We start from the raw sequence: 24428 nt of genomic DNA on the forward strand, positions 1-24428 counted from the left end.
CCCGAAGTCTTTGTGACTTCACATCTCATCGGGTCCATTGGACCTGCTGCCTCCATATTCCTAAATCTCTTTGTGTGTTTTCTGTCTCTTACTCATTAGCAACATAAGCACACTTACACAATGAAACTCTACTCAACCTCTAGTCGTCTACATTTATTGAACTGAAACTTGTAATCTCAGTTGTTTTATTGTTTTGATGTTCAGATGAGTTCTGAATCTACTGACTGTTTAAAGCATTAAGGATTCCATGTGAAGCACCAGAAATAAACCAAGAACAATAATAGAACTCTGTGTGTGTGTGTGTGTATGTGTGTGTGTGAGAATGAGCAGCAGACACAGCAGGCAGCATTTCAGCGTCTTTATGTGGCCATGAGCCTCTCAGGTTATACGACGGAGAGACTGTTAAAGCGTTAAAGCGCTGGAGGAGCAGCGATTCTTCTTCTTCAGCCGAGGCAACAAGACAACTCCGCGATGCGTTCATGTCCAAAAGGAAACCTCACGCTCTTCATTTAAAGAGCTCAAAGTGCAAAAGTTCTCCCAGTTTTAAAATCCAGGAACAAAACTAACAGCTGATCAAAGACCACAGATTCATTCTGGGATGATATTCAGTTCCTCTAAAGGAAAAAGGCACATCGTTTTACTTCAAGGCGATTCCACTTCATCCACAAGGCTGGGGCTAACAGTGCTTAGCTACTAATAGTGCTAACGGTGCTAATAGTGTTAACAGAGCTAATGGTGCTAACAGAGCCAACACTGCTAACAGTTGTAACGGTGCCAACATCATAAACAGAAATGAATGAACTGAATGTGGTATGAGAGATGTTAAGGTGGCAGAAACAATCTGAGGTTTACTTTTGGACAATCTATTCCCCCTCCACCCTCCTCCTCTTCTTCACTCCTCCTCACTGGCCCTGACCCGCCAGCGACCCCAGCAGGCCGTTGGCGGTGGTGAAGAGGTTGATGGGAGACGACCCGTCTGTGATGAGGGTCGACTTCAAGCCCAGAGCCTGCAGCATCTTCACCTGCAGGCGGGAGACCGTAAACACTTTAAAAGGGGGAGGAGCTTGAGTCTAGAAAGCTAATTTATAGGGGGGTTGTCGTAGTACTAGTGGTGGTAATAGTACTAGTAAAAGTAGTAGGCTACTAGTGTTAGTACTCGCGTCGGTCGTACTCGCGTCGGTCGTACCCGCGTCGGCCGTAGTGCTTGTTTCAGTAGTGGCGTTTTGCTTTTATTTTATTGTCTTTTTTTGCACTTTTCCTCTCTTTTTCTTTTTTTTCACGTTTGTCTTAGTTACGGTCGGACACTGGACCATAACTACTTTTTTCGATAATTCTACTGTGGCTTTTGTTCACTTTGTCGTGAGTATCGGAGAGCAACAGCAAAACAATGACGGGGACCGTCGTCTACTCGCGTGCTCAGCTGATCGCGCTGTGCAGGCCGAAGCTTCTGCCTGGAGAAAGACCTGTGATCCCGCTGGAGCTACGGAGAAGGGCTCGCGGCTGCAGATCGGGTGTCAAGCGGAGGGCTAAAACGAGGAGATACAAACCCTCGGTACCGTCGATCATAACGGGGAACGTGAGGTCTTTGGCGAATAAGACGGATGAGCTCGGCGCTGGTAATGTCTGAGAGGATCTTCCGTGAGCAGTCTCTTGTGCTTCACTGAGGCGTGGCTGCACGCGGACTATCCGGATCACAGCGTCCGTGCCCGGCTTCAGGACTGTTCGGGCTGACAGAGCGCTACACAGAGCGGTAAGAAGAGGCGGGATCGCTGTTTATGTGAATGAACGGTGGTGCCACCCGGACCATGTGTGCGTGAAGGAGCGCTTCTGTAGCCCGAACATTGAACTGTTGGCCGTGGGGATGCGCCCGTACTATTTGCCGAGAGAGTTCACGTCCGCCATTGTGGTTGTCGTGTACGTGCGCCATCAGCTGGCGCTGAGGAAGCTGTGGACACCATCCACTCCACTGTGTCTGCTCTGCTGAATCATCAGCCTGGAGCATTCATGGCTATCACTGGTGACTTTAACCACACCACACTGGATAAAGCTCTGCCAACCTTCCATCAATACATAGACTGCCCAACAAGGAACAATACAACTCTGGACTTGCTGTATGCTAATACTAAGGGCGCATACAGCGCCACTGCCCTTCCCCCCCTCGGCAGGTCTGATCATGACCTGGTCCGGCTGACACCCAGGTATGTTCCTCTGGTGAAGAGGCTGCCGGTGACCACCAGGACTGTGAGGAGGTGGTCTCTGGAGGCTAACGACGCTCTACAGGACTGCTTGAGTCAACGGACTGGGATGTGTTGTGTGGACCGCAGGGAGGACATCAACAGGATGACCGACTGCATCACGGAATACATCAAGTTCTGTGAACACACCACCATCCCATCACGGACTGTGCGCTGCTTCCCCAACAACAAGCCCTGGATCACCAGGGACCTGAAGGCGCTTCTTAACATGAAAGCTGCTTTCAGGTCTGGAGACAGGGATGAGCTGAGAAAGCCCAGCGCAACCTAAAGGTGAAGCTCAGGAGGCAAGGACTCCTACAGGAGGAAGCTGGAGGCCAAACTCCAGCTGAACAACACAAGGAGGTGTGGTCTGGCATGAAGTAGATAACTGGCTTCAAGGTGGGAGGAGACAGCCAGGGGCTCCCTGGAGAGGGCCAACGAGCTGAACTGTTTTTCAATAGGTTCAGTTCACAGCCCTCCTGTCTCCTCCACACATCACACCTCCCAAACACCTCCCCTCTGTCCCCCTGCTGAGCTGCACATCCACCGAGCCCTCAATAACAATGGGCTCCTCCACCCCCCCCTCTCTGTGACGACTGACCAGGTGAGAAGACAGCTGGAGAAACTACACCAGCGCAGAGCTGAAGGTCCTGATGGCATCAGCCCCAGGGTCCTAAAGACCTGCGCCACCCAGCTGTCTGGTGTCCTGCAGCGCCTCTTCAACCTCAGCCTGAGGCTGGGGAAGTCCCGGTGCTGTGGAAGACGTCGTGCCTGGTCCCTGTCCCAAGAAGTCAGCACCATCTGGCCTCAACGACTACCGACGGTCGCCTCACCTCCCATGTGATGAAGGTGCTGGAGAGGCTGGTCTTGGCCCACCTCCGGCCGCAGGTGAAATCGTCGCTGGACCCTCTGCAATTTGCTTCCCAGCCTCATGTGGGAGTGGACGACGCCATCATCTACCTGCTGCAACGAGCTCAGTCGCACCTGGATGGAACCGATGTCTCTGTGAGAGTCACTTTCTTTGACTTCTCCAGTGCATTTAACACCATCCAGCCACTGCTGCTGAGTGAGAAGCTGCGGTGGCGGTGTGGACGCGTCCACCATCTCCTGGATCACTGACTACCTCACAGACCACAGTTTGTCAGAATGGGCCGTGTGCTGTCTGGAACGGTGGTCAGTGATGCTGGAGCCCACAGGGAACTGTTCTGTCTCCCTTCCTCTTCACCCTGTACACCAGTGACTTCCAGTACAACACGGAGTCATGCCATCTGCAGAAGTACTCTGATGACTCTGCAGTGGTCGGGTGTATTAGGGATGGACGGGAGGAGGAGTACAGGGCAGTGGTGAGTGACTTTGTAAAGTGGGTCGATGAGAACCACCTGCGGCTGAACGTGGCCAAGACCAGAGAGATGGTGGTGGACTTCAGGAGGAAGGCGACAGCTCCTACACCTCTGAGTGTCCTGGGAGTGGACGTGGACATGGTGGAGGTACAAGTACCTGGGCGTCTCCATCGACAGCCGACTGAACTGGAAGGCCAACATCAACGCTGTGTACAAGAAGGGGATGAGTCGACTCTTTTTCCTGAGAAAGCTTAGATCCATGAACGTGTGCAGCAAGATGCTGGAGTTATACTACCAGTCGGTTGTGGCCAGTGTGCTGCACTTTGCCATTGTCTGCTGGGGAGCAGCATCGGAGCCGGTGACACCAGCCGTCTTAACAAACTGGTTAGGAAGGCTGGCTCCATCATCGGCTGCCAGCTGGAGCACCTGGAACTGGTGGTGGAGAGGAGGTCGTTGAAGAAACTGGTGTCCATATTGGACAACCCGGACCACCCTCTCCACCACCTCCTACAGGGACAGAGGAGTACTTTCTCCAGACGTCTCCTCACGCTCCGCTGCCACAAGGAGAGATACAGGAGAACATTCCTGCCGACGGCTATGAGGCTCTACAACAGTTCACCTCTTGCCAGATCACCCTAACCCTTCTTATATTTGTGTTTTTTTATTTTTTTTTTTTTTTATTTTTTTTTTTATTCTTGTGTGTTGCTGCTACTGGCTCGACAAATTTCCCCTTGGGGATTAATAAAGTATATATCTATCTATCTATCTACCTCGCCGGTCGCATTTGCCCGCGCCGGTCATTCGCCGGTCGCATTCCTCGCCGGTCGTCACTTCGCCGGTCGTACCGCCGTCGCATCGCCGGTCGTTCGCCGGTCGTACTCGCCGGTCCGGTCGCATTCGCCGGTCGACCCCGCCGGTCGCATTCCGGTCGCCCGCCGGTCGTACCGCCGGTCGTCCCTCGCCGGTCGCATTCGCCGGTCGCACTGCCGGTCGCACCGTCGCCGGTCGCACCGCCGGTCGCACCGCCGGTCGCACCGCCGGTCGCACCGTCGGTCGTCGCCGGTCGCACCGGGTACTCGCCGGTCGCATTTGCCGCCGGTCGGTGCCGCCGCCGGTCGTGCCGCGGTCGTTCGCTCGCCGGTACTCGCCGGCCGGGTCGTGCTCGCCGGTCGTACCTCAGCGCCGGTCGTGCCGGTCGCACTCGCGCCGGTCGCATTCGCCGCCGGTCGTGCCGGCGTCCAGCGTCGGTCGTCGCTGCCGGTCGCATCGGCCGGTCGCACTCCGCCGGTCGGTCGTCCAGTCGGTCGTCGCATCAGTCGTACCTGCAGCTCCGGCCCGGCTCTGGCGATCTCCATGATCGTGTCACTCCCCAGACTCTCCACCAGGTGGCTGAAGCGCTGGCTCTCGATGTGGGCCAGGCTCTGCTGCTTGTCCACCTCCAGGAGGTCCACCTGCTTCCTGTAGCTCAGCTCCTGCTCGCGCGCCTTCACCAGCCGCTGGAGCTCCGCCTCCTGCACTCAGACACACGCAAACAATGCCACTACATCTTTGACTTTGAAAGGTGCGGCGGGAAGCGGGACGCACCGCCTCGATGGTCTGCGCCTCGGCCTTCAGCTTGGCCTCGTTCACCGCCGCCTCCCCCTGGATGCGAGCCGCCTCGGCCCGGGACTGAGCCTCGGCCTTGGCGGCTCCCGTGCTCTCCACCGCGGCGCTGGGAACGCAGAACGGGTACGATGACCACGCCGAACTAATGCTCTCCGGCGAGACCCCGTGCCCCCGTCACCTGAGAGCCTCCAGCTCCAGCAGCTCCCTCCTGGCCCTCTCGGACTCGGCCTGGTCCGTGATCCTCTGCCGCTCCAGCTTGCCCCGCGCCTGCTGCTCCAGGCGCTCTGCCTCGTGCCTGGAGCAACACAACGACAGCTACGCCGAGTTAGCCAACAGGCTAAGCTAACGGAGGCTAAAGAGGCTCAGAGAGACTAAGAGAATTATACATATATTTATCTATGTGTGTATAGATATATATATCTGTGTGTATATATATACACATATGTATGTGTGCGCGCGCGTCTATGTATGTGTGTGTGTACGTGTCTGTATGTGTGTATGCATTTGTGTATGTGTGTATGTATGTGTGCGTGTATCTGTGTGTATTTGTGTATGTGTGCATTTGTGTATGTGTGCATTTGTGTATTTGTGTATGTGTGTATGTGTGTATTTGTGTATGTGTGTATTTGTGTATGTGTGTATTTGCGTGTGTGTGTATTTGCGTGTGTGCGTGTGTATGTGCGTGTGTGTATTTGTGTTTGTGCATGTGTCTGTATGCGTGTGTATTTGTGTTTCTGTGTGTGCATGCGGGGCTATGTGCTGTGATGCTAATCTTAGCTGTGGTGCGTGTTAATCACTGTATGTGTGTTAGTGGTTATCTTTCAAATGATGCCTGTGAGGCACTTGTGCTGGTGTGTATGTGTGCATTGTCTGTATGTGCATGTTAATACTGTGTTCGTCATATATGTGTCCCATTTTGTTAAGGCGGCCAAGGACCTGTGCCTCCGTCTGTGCTGGCTGCCAGTCGAATTTAAAGAAGTGGCCATGCTGCGCGCATCAGACCCCACTGTGGCCACAGGAGAGCCACGAGTTCAAGGTGCAATATTCACACACATCTATATCTGGGCTCTGACAGGTTTAATAGACATTATTTATCCTGAATTTATGTTTTTTTTCTTTTCCAGGAGAGGTAGAGGTGGTGTGTATTTTAAAAGTGTGTTGACACACATTGAAAATATTAACAATTAGCAATTTGTTGTTTGTTGTGTTCATTAATTAAATATCTTCATGTTCTACATCACTGTGTATGTGTCGTGAATTGGAAGTGTATTGAACTTGGCATCTTGATTTAACTAGTCTGATAATTTAGCTAGCTGGGCCTGAAATCGCATGGTGTAAATTACAGATCCGACATGTTAGGCATGTGGATTAAGGCAAATAGTCATGGTAACACTATGTCAACACTAATTTCTACAGCTTCACATAAGGGTTTATTCCAGTAGAGTGTTACAAGTTAATGAAACCCCAACTTACATTAATTTTTTTTAAATGTATCGCCAGAGGACACACACATGATGGAGGAGACATGACTGATGGGGTGTGACATATTCTTTATTGAAAATAAAGGCTAAATACAACCCTCATACACACAGTAAAATGGTAAAACAAAATTTCACGCAAACAGCTTAGTTTACTAAGCACGAAGGATGGCAGAATTTAATACACTATAAATATTATCTAAATATTTTATTGGGGCAGTGTGGGACAGGTCGGAAAACTGGGGAAAGACTAGTTCGGGTTCGCTGTCTTGCCTCGCTTAAATGCCCGTCGTGATGGACAGTTTGTATCTGCCGCTTGTTGTGGTCTGTCTTTGAATAGTTTGCAATCAGGTGGAGCAGTCCTCCTCCTGATCTCCTCCACCGTTATCTGGTATCTTTGTAAAATAATTTCTGAGTCACACTCAAAGAAGGTTTCAATGTTTCAACAATATTATTCGTAACAATATTAGGATTTCATCTTCTTTACATACAGTACAGTATTGTACACATGTAATGTCTGTACATAGCCCTTCTGTCTTTACTGCCATCCCAACAGATGTTCCTATAACCCAAAACTGTGATGGGCTCTGGGAAACCAGTCACATGGTGAAAAGGGACATTTTGAGATTAGAGTGAAAATACTAGTAGGTCGAAACTCAGTATTTTGGTGAAATTGGGTTTTGATTCAATTATTATTCTATAACATGTTGTCTATCATCCCTAAACATATCTACTTGTTTTTCATTAATTGAATGTGTTAAATGTGCTTTATTCAACCAGCCAGTCTATTTAGAACCCCTCTCTTTAAAGTTGTTTTGTCAAAATTCTATTCCATGAAATCTAACTGATCAGCTGACTTTGGGCAATCATAACATTTGAAACAGACAAATAATGAAAACATATTTGAAACAAGCTTGAAGTCAGCTTCCAAAGGTCAAATTTCACCATGTGACTGGTTTTCCCAGATCCCATCACAGATGGTCTCAGCACTGTTACTACCACACTACCACTAAAAATATAAACCTGTCTTGAAGAAACCTATGCCTAGCTGTGCACTTCACCTTTGCTCCGATGCCCTGAGCATGTCCTCAAAAGGCTGTGGACATTCTGAAATGCCGGCTGGGATGGGGCAGTAGGGCTTGTGGAGCAGCAGGGCCGGATGGGGCAGGAAGGGTGGATGGAGCAGCAGGGCTAGATGGGGTTGGGGCTGGGCGGGCTCCACCAACCAGTGGTGACTGGTGGAAAATTGCGATCTTTGCAGATGGTCCTATAAAGTAACAAGAAGTAACCAAATTTGCTATATGAGGAGATGAACTAGTGTTGTAGTACTCGAGTCCAGATGGCAAGATAAAGAATAACTTACCACCTTTTGACACCTGCAGGGCCTTCCGCTCCACGCTACTGTATAAAGACATTGCAAGGAACTAATAAGTATTTTTGGGGGAATTATTGAAGTCATTGTTAAATGTCAGTGTGTGAAAGAGACTTTTTTTAGTCATTAAAGTAGGTCTAGGTTGAACCTTACCCTTCCTGGGCGCCATTTCTTCATGAACTGAAAGAGAAAGGCAATATGAGTGTGATTAGTATTATCACATAATGTTAGGCATATGCAATGTTAAAAATAATCTGTCAGATTTATTCAATAGGCCTATCTGTATGAGGAGGCATGAGGACAATTTAACTAAGGGATATCAGTCTACAGTCAACCAGTCTCAACATCAAGTGCCTCACAGGCATCCAAAGCTAATTGGCTGCCTGAGAGCTAACCAGTGTTAGGAAGCAGCCTGGGAGTCAGCCCCTCTTAATGTCCGTCTAGATGCCTTACAGGTATCTAAAACCAACTGGATGCCTGTGAGTTAACCTGTATACCAACGACTAGGCAGCCTGGCAGTCAACACTACCTATGATGCCTCAGAGTTATCCAAAGACAGGTGGCTGCCTCAGAGGTATCCTTATTCCAAAGCAGCCTGGAAGTCAACCAGTCTCAACGTCAAGTGCCTCACAGGCATCATTTGAAAGATAACCACTAACCATTAACAATCACTCAAATACAGTGATTAATCTGCAGTAATTAATCTTACTTTGTTACCTAATGTTTTAACCAGATTTAGCTCGCTAGCAGGTAGAAATGACATTACCACAGCTAAGATTAGCATCATCTATCTGCTAGCTAGCAGGTTGAAATAACATTACCACAACATTAGCCGCCCAAAATAGCTACGACCTTTGAAATTGTTGAACCAAGTGGGTTAAATGCGCCCAAATGGGTTTGGCTCCAAATGCTGGGGTTTGAATATGCAATGCGCCCAAAAAGTGGATTTGAATATGCGCCCGCTCCAAGTGGGGGTAGCGCATTGATTGATCAGAGTTTTGGGGGCGGACCACCTTCCGGCGCCTTCCAGGCAGCCGCTGCCTGGAAGGCGCCGGTGAGGGCTCAAAACACCATCGAGCGTATTTGTGTTTGTGCATGTGTCTGTATGCGTGTGTATTTGTGTTTCTGTGTGTGCATGCGTGTGTATGTGCGTGTGTATGCGTGTCTGTATGTGTGTGCGTGTTTGTATGTGTGTGCGTGTGTGTGTATGTGTGCGTATGTGTGCGTGTGTGTATGTGTGCGTGTGTGTATGTGTGCGTGTCTGTATGTGTGTGCGTATGTGTGTATATTTGTGTATGTTTGTTTGTGTGTGCGTGCCTGTATGTGTGTGTGTGTGCGTGTATTTGTGTATGTGTGCGTATGTGTGCGAGTGTGTATGTGTGCGTGTGTCTGTATGTGTGCGTGTCTGTATGTGTGTGCGTGTCTGTATGTGTGTGCGTGCCTGTATGTGTGTGTGTGTATTTGTGTATGTGTGTATTTGTGTATGTGTCTGTGTGTATGTGTGCGTGCGTGCGTATGTGTCTATGTGTGTATGTATGTGTGCGTGTATCTGTCTGTATTTGTGTATGTGCGTGTGTGTGTATTTGTGTATGTGCGTGTGTATGTGCGTGTGTGTATTTGTGTTTGTGCATGTATGCGTGTGTATTTGTGTTTCTGTGTGTGCATGCGTGTGTATGTTGTGCATGTGTCTGTGTGTATGTGTGCGTGCGTGTGTATGTGTGTATGTGTGTGTATGTGTGAGTGTGTATCTGTGCGTGTGTGTGTGTGTGTGCGCACCGTGCCGCCGCCTCCTGGGAGTTGGTGGTGATCTCGATGGCCAGCTGGACGCTCTTCTGCAGCGAGTCCCGGGTCCTCTGGTCCACCGGCTCCACCGATTGGATGTCCACGCTGCTGATGGTCAGGTGGTTCTGGTTGAAGCGGAGACTCTGGCGCACCGCCAGCTTCTCATCGAAGCCGAACACGGCGGAGCAGATGATCCGGTTAGAGTTCTACCGGCAGAGGAACGCCAGGTGTCAGGACCAGAGCGTACCTGTATACTGTGTGTGTATATATATGTATATATATTTGTATATTGGACCTTGTGGAAGTCGTGCTGCACGGCACAGCCTCCTCCTCTCCTGAGGCGGGGGCATCGCGAGTGGCCCACGAAAGTCACTCTGTATACTGTGTGTGTATATATATGTATTATATTTGTATATGACCCCCCAAGAAGCCGGTAACTGCACAGCCACGGCACGGCCACCGAGCACCGGGAGGCGAGAAAGTCGCGGGAGAAGTCAGGGACCGAGAACAAGCAGCGGCAGCCGGGAGAGAGAAGTAGGGGGGGAGAGATAGAGGGGGGAGAGAGAGAGGGGAGAGAGAGAGGGGGAGAGGAGGAGGGAGAGAGGGGGAGAGAGAGGGGGGGGAGAGAGAGGGGGAGAGAGAGAGAGAGAGGGGGAGAGAGAGAGGGAGAGAGAGAGGGGGGAGAGAGAGAGGGGAGGAGAGAGGGGAGAGAGGAGAGAGAGGGGGAGAGAGAGAGAGAGAGAGAGAGAAGAGAGAGAGGGAGAGAGAGAGAGAGGAGGAGAGAGAGAGGAGGAGAGAGAGAGAGGAGAGAGAGAGGAGAGAGAGAGAGGAGAGAGAGAGAGGAGAGAGAGAGAGGAGAGAGAGAGAGGGGGAGAGAGAGAGGGGGAGAGAGGGGGGAGAGAGAGAGGAGGGGAGAGGAGAGGAGGGGAGAGAGAGAGGAGGAGGGGGGAGAGAGAGAGGGGGGGGAGAGAGAGAGGGGGAGAGAGAGAGAGGACGGGAGAGAGAGAGAGTGGGGAGAGGTTACCTTATTTCTCAGGTCATGCATCTCCGGAATTTTCACATGGACCCCCAGACCTCCCAGTGGACCCCCCAGTGCTCCCCAGACCCCCCAGTGGACCCCTCAGTGCTCCCCAGACCTCCCAGTGGACCCCCCAGTGGACCCCAGACCCCCCAGACCTACCAGTTGTAGGACAGCTGCAGCTGCAGCCGGGCGTGGTCGGCGGTCTCGATGGTGATGACGTCGGTGAAGAAGTCGGGGCCCAGCAGCAGGCAGATGGCCTTGATGACGTTGGCCCTCTTGGGTCTGTCCCCGGACAGCGACAGCATGGTGAACTGCTCGTCGGGGCCCAGCATCACCATGTCGGGTCCGAACAGCACCCTGAGGACCAGACCCCCCATCGTCAGTCCCTCGCCACAGAGAGGCGTGGACCCTCGGAGACCCACCTGGCCTTCTTCTCCCTGTAGTCGTACACCTGGACGGCGGCGTTGTGGGGGACCCGGTAGGAGACCACCCTGGTCTTGTCCCTCGGCTGGTCCTGTCCGGTTTTGGTCCGGTCCGAGCGGCTGGCCAGCGGGTCCAGGTTGGAGGCCAGCAGCGCCTCCACGTTGGGGGGCAGCTCCTTGTGCCACAGCTCCTCGTCCTGAGTCAGCATGTAGGTGTGGCCGATCACGGCGCGCACCTGAGGGCAGCGGGCGGCCAGGTGAGCGGCGCCGGCTAAACGCTGGAGCGAGTCATTCGGTTCTGATCGCTCCGAATGTCAACACAGACTGCTGCACACACATATATATATATATATATAGACATACACACACACACACATATATATATATATATATATATATGATACTTGTTCTGAAACTTTCATACCAGTAAAACATATTTAATGTCTGTGTAAAATAGAGTATTTATTATTTAATAAAACTTATAACATGTATCCAGTATTGATTCTATTTCTTTCTTATTAAATCAGAATAAAATGTATTATGATTTAAAAGAAATAGTTAATTTGGGAGGCGGAGCTTAGGGGTCTGAGGCTTTTTTTGTAGAGCAGGTCTGAAAAATTTCACGTCAATCGGACATTGTGGGTGAGGGGCGTCGCCGCGCAGACTGAGGGCAGGGTTTTTCCTGGGTCAAAATGGGTCTTCGGTGCTCCCAAAAAATCTATTCAATCACGTCGGGCTGTTGAATGAGTGATCAGCTCACAGTTGCGTATTGATCAGACAAGAAGACACGCTTATCAACTCCAGTGTTTCCCCTCAACTCTTCTCGGCTCGCGCGCGCCAGAGCTCCGATGCCGGCGCGCGCCTCGCTCAGCCGTGATGCGCGCGCACCTCAGTGTTACTTTAAGCTTAGGGCACCAACATGGCTAGCGGCACTAGTCCCGCCCCCTGAAGCTGTAAACCTCGGGGAAACACTGAACTTGATTACTATTGATCAAAACAGAACGAGGGTTCGGCTGTAGCCGACTTGAAACATACTACTGAGAACATATTCGCTGACGTGATGAACACAGTTTATTTTCTTTTCATTTATTTTTCTCATCGGACTTTGTTTTGCCTTAGGCGCTCGGGAAAACGGCTTAGGCGCGCGCCCAAATTTTCTCTATGCAGGAAAAACCCTGGAGGGGCGTCGCCGCTCAGACTCTGAGGGGCGCTAGAGAGCAACGTTTATTGACGTCTACATCAAACGAGCTCGATCAGTTTGGAGAGTTTTAGAGTTGAGAAGTTGTTTATCACAATGAACCCGATAAGCGACGCCAACAGCCTCGATGCCGCCAAGGAAACAGACCTTTCCCGACTTGATGTCCCGGACGTAGATGCCCTCGTTCTCGTCCAATGGGATGGCTTGCCTCCTCAGCACCACGTCCACGCCGGCGGGGGGGACGTACTCCAGGGGGCCGCGCAGCATCCAGCGGTCCCCGGGCCGCCGGTGGACGCCGCTCCTCCGCGAGCGCTTCGCCCTCCCCTGCTCCTCTTCCTCATCCTCGTCCTCCTCCTCGTCCTCCTCGCACTGGCAGAGAGAACGGGGGAGAGAGAGGTGGAGGAGGGAGAGAAGGGTTAAAATGGCGATGCATTGGAGCGGAGGAGGAGAAGGAGGAGGAGCAGATGGGCACTGAGAGAACAAATATAACCCAAAAGTGAAAGACATTCCAAAAAGCAGGAGGACAACGTAACGGATGGAGGGAGTGAAGAAGAGATGAATCAAAGGAAAGGAGGGAGAGAAGAAGAAGAAGTCGGGCTATAATGAGTCAGCCATGTTAGGAAGGGAAGATGGTGAAGTCTACGCTTCATGTGTTAAAGCTGCATTCTCTCTCCTGACCACCAGGGGGCGACTCCTCTGGTTGTATAGAAGTCTATGCTTCATGTGCTAAAGCTGCATTCTCTCTCCTGACCACCAGGGGGCGACTCCTCTGGTTGTATAGAAGTCTATGCTTAATGTGTTAAAGCTGCATTCTCTCTCCTGACCACCAGGGGGCGACTCCTCTGGTTGTATAGAAGTCTATGCTTCATGTGTTAAAGCTGCATTCTCTCTCCTGACCACCAGGGGGCGCCTCCTCTGGTTGTATAGAAGTCTATGCTTAATGTGCTAAAGCTGCATTCTCTCTCCTGACCACCAGGGGGCGACTCCTCTGGTTGTATAGAAGTCTATGCTTAATGTGTTAAAGCTGCATTCTCTCCTGACCACCAGGGGGCGACTCCTCTGGTTGTATAGAAGTCTATGCTTCATGTGTTAAAGCTGCATTCTCTCTCCTGACCACCAGGGGGCGCCTCCTCTGGTTGTATAGAAGTCTATGCTTAATGTGCTAAAGCTGCATTCTCTCTCCTGACCACCAGGGGGCGACTCCTCTGGTTGTATAGAAGTCTATGCTTAATGTGTTAAAGCTGCATTCTCTCTCCTGACCACCAGGGGGCGACTCCTCTGGTTGTATAGAAGTCTATGCTTAATGTGTTAAAGCTGCATTATCTCTCCTGACCACCAGGGGGCGACTCCTCTGGTTGTATAGAAGTCTATGCTTAATGTGCTAAAGCTGCATTCTCTCTCCTGACCACCAGGGGGCGACTCCTCTGGTTGTATAGAAGTCTATGCTTAATGTGTTAAAGCTGCATTCTCTCTCCTGACCACCAGGGGGCGACTCCTCTGGTTGTATAGAAGTCTATGCTTCATGTGTTAAAGCTGCATTCTCTCTCCTGACCACCAGGGGGCGCCTCCTCTGGTTGTATAGAAGTCTCTGCTTCATGTTTTAAAGCTTTGTCAGGAATGATGATATAAGAACTTTCATCAGGTAAAAACACACAATCCACATGTCGCGGTGAGGAAGAGGAGGACTGGAGCTGAGCTGAGGAAGATGTGGACGCTGCTCTCCAGAGAAACTGAATATTCAAAACAATTCAAAGCCAGATGAGCTCAGATGTCCTGGTCCTCTGACGTCGGCCTCTGATCTTTAAACCCGAGGCCACTTCAGTGTTTTCAGTCATGGCTTATCTGATTAGTTTTATTTGGCTGTATAATTTATATTACATTAACCTTTGACCTCAGGCTGTCGTGGGTGGTTTCTGTTGTCATGGTGTTGAGGTTTCTACAGCGACACCTAAACTTACTGGATTAGAAGAGCTCAAAGGCCACCGCTCCCTCTACACAAAGACCCACCAATCAGAGAGCAGCTCGGAGGACTTCAAACCCTCACACGCTGAACCGGTTTGTTGTATGGAAGACCTGTGATCAGCCGGTTGCACAAGACCAGCTTCCCAAAGAGAAGCTCCTCCCCTCTCCCTCAGAAGCACCTCCCCTCTCCCTCAGAAGCTCCTCCCCTCACCAACAAAGCTCTAAGAAAATACCACAAAGGTATTTAGATGTGAATACTTGTACTTTCCTGTAGTAAGTCTCGTGCCTGCAGCACTAACAGAGTATTAGTGTGTATTCATACTTGAGTTCTCCGCTCACCTCGGTGTCATTGAACGCCTCCACAGCTCTCAGCACCAGCCCCTCGTCCTCCGACAGCACGTACACGTCCTGGATGCCGCTTTCAAGGTCCTCGCCTGGCTGTAGGAAAAATGAGCGTTCGCCCTGAGAGAGAGACCACAACAGAGTGAGTCCACAATGTACACAGAACCAAGAGTCTTACTGCAGAACCCGTCTCACCTTCACCACCCTCTTCTGGCCCAGCTGGGGCTTCCCGTCCGGTCCCACCGGGTCCAGGATCACGCAGTACTGCCGGCTGCTCAGCGTGGTCACGTCCACCACGCCCACCACCTCCTCCGCCACCGACGGGATGTGGGCCTCCCGGTCGGCCAGCGTAACGAGCCACTCCTCCCCCGTGCGCCGGTCACGCCCACCGTCGTCCTTAAAGGGCCGGAGGGCGCGGACGTGGAGCGCTTTCTGAGGAGACACGGCAGTTACAGCAGAGCGGGGCCCTCGGGGTTCCAGAGGTACTGCAGGAGGTATTAGTATTTAGTAATGCACCATTTATACGTCTGTCCATGGCAATCGGACCAGTTTAATATACACCACCATGTTAGCGTAGCTTAGCACGACCGTAGCATGACAGAGTGAATGACTTATTCAGAACTCATCTTCTTCAGGTCTTATTTCTTCACCCACCTTGTCCGTCAGGATGAATGCGTTCACGATGTCGAGGACTTCCTCGTGGGCTCCGGGCAGGTAGGCCCCCACCTTGATGACCAGCCACTCCTCACCTGCAGCACACACACACACCTCATCACTGGAACTCACCTGAGAGTCACAACACTGAATTAAAAAAGGTATGTTGAGGTTATTCTGCATGAAAAGTGACTTAATAAAAAAAACATCCCTCGGTGTGTGTGTGTGCGTGTGTGTTACCTGTGACCCGGTGGACGGCCCCACGGTCCACCCCCACCTTGCGAGCCCTCAGTCTGATGGCCTGGTTCTCTCGGATCACCGTAGCCTTGATGGTCTCCAACACGGCCACCTCCTTCCTGGGGATGTAGGTCCCTGAGACCAGAACCAGTCAATTTAAAGTCAACAACAACAACCCTCAATCATCAGGAGGAGTTGACGAGACCTTTAGAAGTATTCATGAATAATAAAACCCACCCGGTCCCTCAAACAGCCACTCGTCTCCAGCGATCCTCTTCTCTCCTCCGGCGCCCTCAAAGTCCAGAAGAGCCTGAAGACGCAGCGCCGTGTCGGGGTACACGATCTGGAGCGGGGTCACGACCTGGAGCCACGAGCAAGAGCTTTATCGAGACCGGTATGTTTAACATTTGAGTGAACTATACAGTCACATGTTTCCTGTTACAGATGATCAATATGTTGTGGGTGCAGATCAATAACGTTGTGATGGGCCCCGACCTGCTGGACCTCCTCCCCCGGGTAGAGGGGGAACGGGTCCCGGGTCAGGCGGATATCCAGGTCGGCGTGGCGGAGCTTGGCCTGACCCGATTGGTCGAACAGGACCTGCTGGTCGTCATCGCGGGCCACCGGGTTGACGACGACGCAGTAATGCCGCGGAGGAACCATGATCATCCGGACCGGATGGAACAGAACCCTGAGGGGGGTCAATAACACACAGGGTCAATAAAATCCTGAAAGCTCACCCTAAGGATACCTCTTGAAGAGTCACCCTAAGGATACCTCCTGAAGAGTCATCCTAAGGATACCTCTTGAAGGGTCACCCTAAGGATACCTCCTGAAGAGTCACCCTAAGGATACCTCCTGAAGAGTCACCCTAAGGATACCTCCTGAAGAGTCACCCTAAGGATACCTCCTGAAGAGTCACCCTAAGGATACCTCCTGAAGGGTCACCCTAAGGATACCTCCTGAAGGGTCACCCTAAGGATACCTCCTGAAGGGTCACCCTAAGGATACCTCCTGAAGGGTCACCCTAAGGATACCTCCTGAAGAGTCACCCTAAGGATACCTCCTGAAGGGTCACCCTAAGGATACCTCCTGAAGGGTCACCCTAAGGATACCTCTTGAAGAGTCATCCTAAGTAGGGATGGGTACCGAGAACCGGTACTAAGTCAATACCGGTACCTGATTTGACGGTATCGGTTTACCGTTAAGCCGCTGGACATACGGTGCTGCTATCGGTATATTACGTGACCCTCATCCCGGTTTGAGACCCCTCTGATTGGCCAGCGGCGCGCTCTTATCATTGTTGTGATTTGTGTTGTGACTGTGAGACTCCCGCAGTCATGGCGGACAGAGCGAAGCGATCAAAGGTCTGGGTGCACTTTCAAAAATTGAGTGGCGATAGTGCAAAGTGCAATCTTTGTACTCAAGTCGTTGCTTGTAAAGGGGGTAACACAAGCAACTTGATGAAGCATTTGCAAACGAGACACTCGTTGAATCTCAAACGGTGCAGCATATTTGACAGCCTAGTAAACACTGTGGCTGCTAGTAATGCTAGTGCTAATAGTGCTAGCATTAGCACAACAACAACGTCTTCCTCCTCAGTGCAACCTGGTGCGAGTTGCGGACGGCTGCCTCGACTTCGACACGTGAAGGTAACATTTGTTTTGTTTATAACTCTACAATTATTAACTCGGAGCCATCAAGCAACTTCTAATGTATGTCCCCAAATAATCCCATAGACAACGTCAGTCAAGCAGCAGCAACAGCGACAGCATCCACACAGGAGAATGTTAGGAGAAGTCAGACAGCGGTGGCCTCTCCATTCTCTATAGCTAAACGAGGACAATGACACAGGATCAGAAAGCAACATGTCATAGGGCTATCGCAAAGTATATTGTGAAGGATATGCAGCCCTTCAGTACAGTGGAGTCCAGTTGGTTTAGGTACGTTTGGTAGCCGGTAGCTGGCTTAGCATAAATCGCTATCTAATTGTTAGGTAAGTTAGCCCTAGTTTTGACTTGCCCAACGTTTTCTTCTGTGTTGAATATAAGCAGACTACGACGTTGTGAGCATTCTTGCACTCTATGTTACTTCTTAAATTGGATGTTCTGAAAAATCTACAGCATAGAGTATGGCAGGTAGCATATAAACAGAAGTGCAAAGATGTAACATATTATTTACAGAGAGTGTAGTAAGTTATTCAGTTTAACTGATGTAATAAATTACAATATACATGTATATAATTAAATATGTATGCTTGTTGCTATTTTTCCAACTGTAGGAGATGACCACAGCCCTTAACCCTAATTACCACCCCCCTTCCAGAGACACTCTGTCCAACACACTCATACCTGCTTGGTATAACATCGAAAAAGAGAACCTGAGGGCAGAGCTTGCCAGTGTGGAAAAAGTTGCCATTACAAGTGATGGGTGGACCAGTATTACACAGGACCACTACATAACGGTCACGCTCCACTACATTACAAAAAATGTTCATCCTCTGTTTGAGGGAAAACTCCAAAAAGCATGATAGGGAGAGCCAGGCCCCTTTAAGTTATTATATTTATTTTTGTCTGCTTCTGAGAAGCTAATGTAAGTTATACAGTTACTTCTGCAAGACAATATCAATAAAATAACTGTTTAATCTTCACATCTTGTATTCATGTCTATAATTTTGAGCACCAAATTATTGAAAAGTATCGATAAGAGTATCGAAAAATACCGATACCGATAAGCAATACCGGTATCGGTATCGGTATCGATAAAATCCTAACGATACCCATCCCTAATCCTAAGGATACCTCCTGAAGGGTCACCCTAAGGATACCTCTTGAAGAGTCACCCTAAGGATACCTCTTGAAGGGTCACCCTAAGGATACCTCCTGAAGAGTCACCCTAAGGATACCTCCTGAAGGGTCACCCTAAGGATACCTCCTGAAGGGTCACCCTAAGGATACCTCCTGAAGAGTCACCCTAAGGATACCTCCTGAAGAGTCACCCTAAGGATACCTCCTGAAGGGTCACCCTAAGGATACCTCCTGAAGGGTCACCCTAAGGATACCTCCTGAAGGGTCACCCTAAGGATACCTCTTGAAGAGTCATCCTAAGGATAACCTCTTGAAGGGTCACCCTAACGACACCTCCTGAAGAGTCACCCTAAGGATACCTCTTGAAGAGTCACCCTAAGGATACCTCTTGAAGGGTCACCCTAAGGATACCTCTTGAAGGGTCATCCTAAGGATACCTCTTGAAGGGTCACCCTAAGGATACCTCTTGAAGAGTCACCCTAAGGATACCTCTTGAAGGGTCACCCTAAGGATACCTCCTGAAGAGTCATCCTAAGGATACCTCTTGAAGGGTCACCCTAAGGATACCTCTTGAAGGGTCACCCTAAGGATACCTCCTGAAGAGTCATCCTAAGGATACCTCCTGAAGGGTCATCCTAAGGATACCTCTTGAAGGGTCACCCTAAGGATACCTCTTGAAGGGTCACCCTAAGGATACCTCTTGAAGGGTCACCCTAAGGATACCTCCTGAAGGGTCATCCTAAGGATACCTCTTGAAGGGTCACCCTAAGGATACCTCCTGAAGGGTCATCCTAAGGATACCCCCTCAGGTCCCCGTCTGACCTCTCATTGTCCTGCCGGATGTAGGTGAGCGGTCCGATCTCCACGCGGGCGATGTTGGTGTTCTGGTCCAGAACATGGATGTAGTGGTGCGGCGGGATGCGGATGATGGACACCTCACTGGACCCTTCTGGTCCTCGGTTCCCCTTCTGAGACATTATCCTTTAGAAAATCTGAAGACACGGGACGGAACATCTCAGAACATTACGAAAACAAGCTAATCAAATTAAATGCATTATTAATTATTGCAGGAAGTAAAATGCATCTGATAACGCCGACGAGCATGACATGGTTCTGAGCTTTGGGTTGAGAGGATGAAGTGAGCTCTGCACGGGGACACGCCCTCTAGAGAACAGAGTGTTCTTGTTTCATGTTGTTGACTCAAAGGTCAACATTCATGATGACGACCTTTGTTTCACAGAATAAATGAGGCTCTGAATGCTGTGTGAACAAGACATTAATATGTTATTATTATTATGGAGAAGTGACAAACAGTATCAGTAGTAGGAGCAGCAGCAGTAGTAGCAGCAGTACTAGTAGTATCAGTAGTAGGAGCAGTACTAGTAGCAGTAGTACTAGTCGCAGCAGTACTAGTAGTAGTACTAGTAGCAGTAGTACTAGTAGTATCAGTAGTAGTAGGAGCAGTAGTACTAGTAGTAGTACTAGTCGTAGTACTAGTAGCAGCAGTACTAGTCGTAGTATCAGTAGTACTCGTAGCAGCAGTACTAGTCGCAGCAGTACTAGTCGTAGTACTAGTAGCAGTAGTACTAGTAGTAGGAGCAGTAGTACTAGTAGTAGTATCAGTAGTACTCGTAGCAGGTGAGAGACGGACCTGCTGACCACTGACCCAGTGTCTCTCTAAAGGTTTTTCACACCAAAAGTGTCGTGATTTTTCCGCGCTACTGAATCCCGTGAAACTCAACGTACGGACGAGTGGCTTTCGGTGAGTCCGTACCTTAACTCTGTAGATAGGGACCATATGTTCACTGTACTCTGTAATTCTACTGTGTAGCTTTTGACTGGAGGGGGCGGAGCTTTCCAGAGTAAAAGGAGGAGGAGGGGCGGAGCTTTCTAGAGTAACAGGAGGAGGGGCGGAGCTTTCCAGAGAAACAGAAGGAGGGGAGGACACCATGTTGGAGAACTCTGAAACACTCAGGACACCAACATGAAGACTGGGGAGTTCAGAGGACTCTGATGAGTCACATGCCTGGTTCAGGGAGGAGGAAGAAGAGGAAGAGGGGGAGGAGGAGGAGGAGGAGGAGGAGGAGGGAGGCGCCTCTGGAGGAGGAACCGCACAGTCTGCACTGTTCAGTCCAAAGTGCATCAGCACCGCCTGGACCAGTACTGGCTGCAGAACCGGTCTAAAGTCCCTCTAGAGCCCCACTAGACCCTCTCCCATCTAGACCCTCTCCCCTCCAGGGCAGGTGACTTTTCCTTTGCTCCGCGCCGATGCGCACACACGCCCGCATCGGCGCTCTGCGGCGCGCGAGACGGCGAGCGGACAAATGTTAACGTGACACGTCGAGACAGAATGACATGCTGCTGTAGAGATGACCAACAACAGACGTTTAGTTTAATAAAATAACAAAGACGTCTTTAAGAAAGGGACCTTAAATTACTTCTGCTGTGATCTGGCGCGATAGAGAAAATTACAGGGGGGCGGGCGGCGATTATTTTATTTTTTAAACTCAAACTCAGAAGAGCCATATGCCGTCACCGGAAGAGCCATAGGTTCCCGACCCCTGCTCTAGACCCTCTGTGAAGCTCTTCCTGGTCCGAGCCGGGTCTGACGCGGTCTAAGTTCCTCTTCTCATGAACCAACTCAAACTCTTTGGGAGTTCACATGAAGCCGCTGTAAGAACGGCGGCCATTAAAGAGCTCGGGCGGGTCCGGGTCCGGAACACGAACCGTCGTTGAATAAAAGTTCTGCTCGGTGAATCCGAATCGTTTTACTTCCGGTCGTAAAGCTTCATAAACATCTGAAGCGTGTTGTTCCGGTGAGTGTAGTCCGGATCTTACCTGGTCCTGGTCCCGTGAGGCTCGGCAGCGGAGTGCAGGAGGTGCTGATTCTACTGGTGAAGCTCAGGAGGAAGCGGCTGACAGTGGGTGGGCGGGGCTGAGATGGGCAGTCACGTGACTTACGGACTGCCGGCTGCTGCAGAGCTGCGTCACAGCCGGTAACCGGAGACCAGCGGGAGTACCCGGATGAAGAAGTGCTGCTCAAGAAAGTTACCTGTGCTTGACTATTAAAGTACTCTATCTCTATCTCTCTATGTATATCTATGAATCTCTATGTATCTCTCTATCATGACCAACAGAGGCACTGTGTCAGGCCACACAAAGGAGCTCCTAAAGAGGAGTCCATTAAGACCACGTGACCAGGTAACCAGGTGTGACTCATCCAGCTGACGAGGCTCCAATCAGAACCTGCAAGAGAGACACCTAGAGGATAGGAGGAGGGTAGTCACTCCACCTCCCCACCACCTTCCTACCTACCCACATATCTTAGGTATCGACCGACCTACATATCTATCTATCTACCTACCTACCTACCTACATATCTTATATATCTACCCACCTACCCACATATCTTAGATATCTACCTACCCACCCACCTACCTAACTACATTTCTATCTATCTATCTACCTACCCACCTATCTATCTACCCCCCTCTCTCTCTTTCACAATATTTTTAAATATACTTTTTATATTATATTATTTATTTAAATATATTATGTAATATAATTTGGAATTCTCTATTTATCTTCAGTATATTTATCTATTTATATGTGTATATATATATTTATATGTGTATATATATATATACAGTACATATATAAATATGTATATATATACGTATAAATACATATATTTATACATATATCTATAAATATATTTATATACATGTACTTGACTGTTGGTCAATAACAACAACACATGAGTAGTGTAACATCGTAGATATTTAATGGTTAAACAAATAATATACACAGACACACACTCACACAGACACACACACACACACTCACTCTGACTCCTCCCCTTATTTAACGGCGCATGCCAACATGAAGAGAAAATAATGTTTCATAAACATTTCAAACAGGATCTTTTGCTTTTGAAATATTTGCGGTTTAAATCTGTACAAAGACTTTGGTTGAATATCTGCTCCTGTGTACTTATATACCTGTGTACTTATATACAGTATATAGTATACTTATATACCTCTTGTGTACTTATATACAGTACATAGTGTACTTATATACCTCTTGTGTACTTATATACAGTACATAGTATACTTATATACCTCCTGTGTACTTATATACCTCTTGTGTACTTATATACAGTACATAGTGTACTTATATACCTCCTGTGTACTTATATACCTCCTGTGTACTTATATACAGTACATAGTGTACTTATATACCTCCTGTGTACTTATATACAGTACATAGTGTACTTATATACCTCCTGTGTACTTATATACAGTGCATAGTGTACTTATATACCTCCTGTACTTATATCCCTCCTGTGTACTTATATACCTCTTGTGTACTTATATACAGTACAGTGTGTACTTATATACAGTACATTGTGTACTTATATACCTCTTGTGTACTTATATACAGTACATAGTGTACTTATATACCTCTTGTGTACTTATATACCTCCTGTGTACTTATATACAGTACATAGTGTACTTATATACCTCCTGTGTACTTATATACAGTGCATAGTGTACTTATATACAGTACATAGTGTACTTATATACCTCTTGTGTACTTATATACAGTACATAGTGTACTTATATACCTATTGTGTACTTATATACCTCCTGTGTACTTATATACAGTACATAGTGTACTTATATACCTCCTGTGTACTTATATACAGTGCATAGTGTACTTATATACCTCTTGTGTACTTATATACAGTACATAGTGTACTTACATACCTCTTGTGTACATATTTAGATCACTCTAATTTAAATACTAATTTAGCAAAAATAAGTATCAAAAAATAGTTTGTACACGTGTCGCACAAAGAACCACAGGAGGCATGAAGGGTCATGAAGAGCCAGGAAGGGCCATGAAGGGTCAGGAAGGGCCATGAAGGGTCATGAAGGGCCAGGAAGGGTCATGAAGGGTCAGGAAGGGCCATGAAGGGTCAGGAAGGGCCATGAAGGGTCATGAAGGGCCATGCAGGGTCAGGAAGGGTCATGAAGGGCCATGAAGGGTCAGGAAGGGCCATGAAGGGTCATGAAGGGTCAGGAAGGGCCATGAAGGGTCATGAAGGGTCAGGAAGGGCCATGAAGGGCCATGCAGGGTCAGGAAGGGTCATGAAGGGCCATGAAGGGTCAGGAAGGGCCATGAAGGGTCATGAAGGGTCAGGAAGGGCCATGAAGGGTCAGGAAGGGTCAGGAAGGGCCATGCAGGGTCAGGAAGGGCCATGAAGGGTCAGGAAGGGCCATGAAGGGCCATGCAGGGTCAGGAAGGGCCATGAAGGGTCAGGAAGGGCCATGAAGGGTCAGGAAGGGCCATGAAGGGCCAGGAAGGGTCATGAAGGGCCATGAAGGGCCATGAAGGGTCAGGAAGGGCCAGGAAGGGTCATGAAGGGCCATGAAGGGTCAGGAAGGGCCATGAAAGGCCAGGAAGGGTCATGAAGGGCCAGGAAGGGTCAGGAAGGGCCATGAAAGGCCAGGAAGGGTCAGGAAGGGCCATGAAGGGTCAGGAAGGGCCAGGAAGGGTCATGAAGGGCCAGGAAGGGTCATGAAGGGCCATGAAGGGTCAGGAAGGGCCATGAAGGGCCAGGAAGGGTCATGAAGGGCCATGAAGGGCCAGGAAGGGTCATGAAGGGCCAGGAAGGGTCATGAAGTCCCATGAAGGGCCATGAAGGGTCATGAAGGGCCATGAAGGGCCAGGAAGGGTCATGAAGGGCCAGGAAGGGTCATGAAGGGCCATGAAGGGTCAGGAAGGGCCAGGAAGGGTCATGAAGGGCCATGAAGGGCCATGAAAGGCCAGGAAGGGCCATGAAGGGCCAGGAAGGGTCATGAAGGGCCATGAAAGGCCAGGAAGGGTCATGAAGGGCCAGGAAGGGTCATGAAGGGCCATGAAGGGTCATGAAGGGCCATGAAGGGTCAGGAAGGGCCATGAAAGGCCA

At 49.6% G+C, this 24428-nt stretch overlaps 1 protein-coding gene and 1 long non-coding RNA gene across 2 annotated transcripts; both read right to left on the minus strand.

The window, feature by feature from the left end:
- Window positions 1-343: 343 nt before the first annotated feature.
- Window positions 344-21398, minus strand: mvp (major vault protein). Its single transcript, XM_056406340.1, is given in 18 exon segments — window positions 344-1022; window positions 4897-5085; window positions 5159-5285; window positions 5358-5474; window positions 9806-10017; window positions 10107-10121; window positions 10176-10185; window positions 10258-10324; window positions 11211-11490; window positions 12600-12821; window positions 14754-14876; window positions 14952-15188; window positions 15411-15505; window positions 15651-15782; window positions 15885-16008; window positions 16143-16338; window positions 19277-19446; window positions 21293-21398. Coding segments are annotated over 17 exon segments (2421 nt in total). The 5' UTR covers window positions 19432-19446; window positions 21293-21398; the 3' UTR covers window positions 344-902.
- An 818-nt stretch (window positions 21399-22216) lies between these two features.
- On the minus strand, window positions 22217-23737 carry LOC130188172 (uncharacterized). Its single transcript, XR_008830576.1, has 2 exons — window positions 22896-23737; window positions 22217-22777 (listed from the first exon to the last, which is right to left on the minus strand). It is a non-coding gene; the product is annotated as an uncharacterized LOC130188172 (long non-coding RNA).
- Window positions 23738-24428: the final 691 nt, after the last annotated feature.

The sequence above is a fragment of the Pseudoliparis swirei genome, chromosome 23 (assembly GCF_029220125.1).
Source record: "Pseudoliparis swirei isolate HS2019 ecotype Mariana Trench chromosome 23, NWPU_hadal_v1, whole genome shotgun sequence".
NCBI lineage: Eukaryota > Metazoa > Chordata > Actinopteri > Perciformes > Liparidae > Pseudoliparis > Pseudoliparis swirei.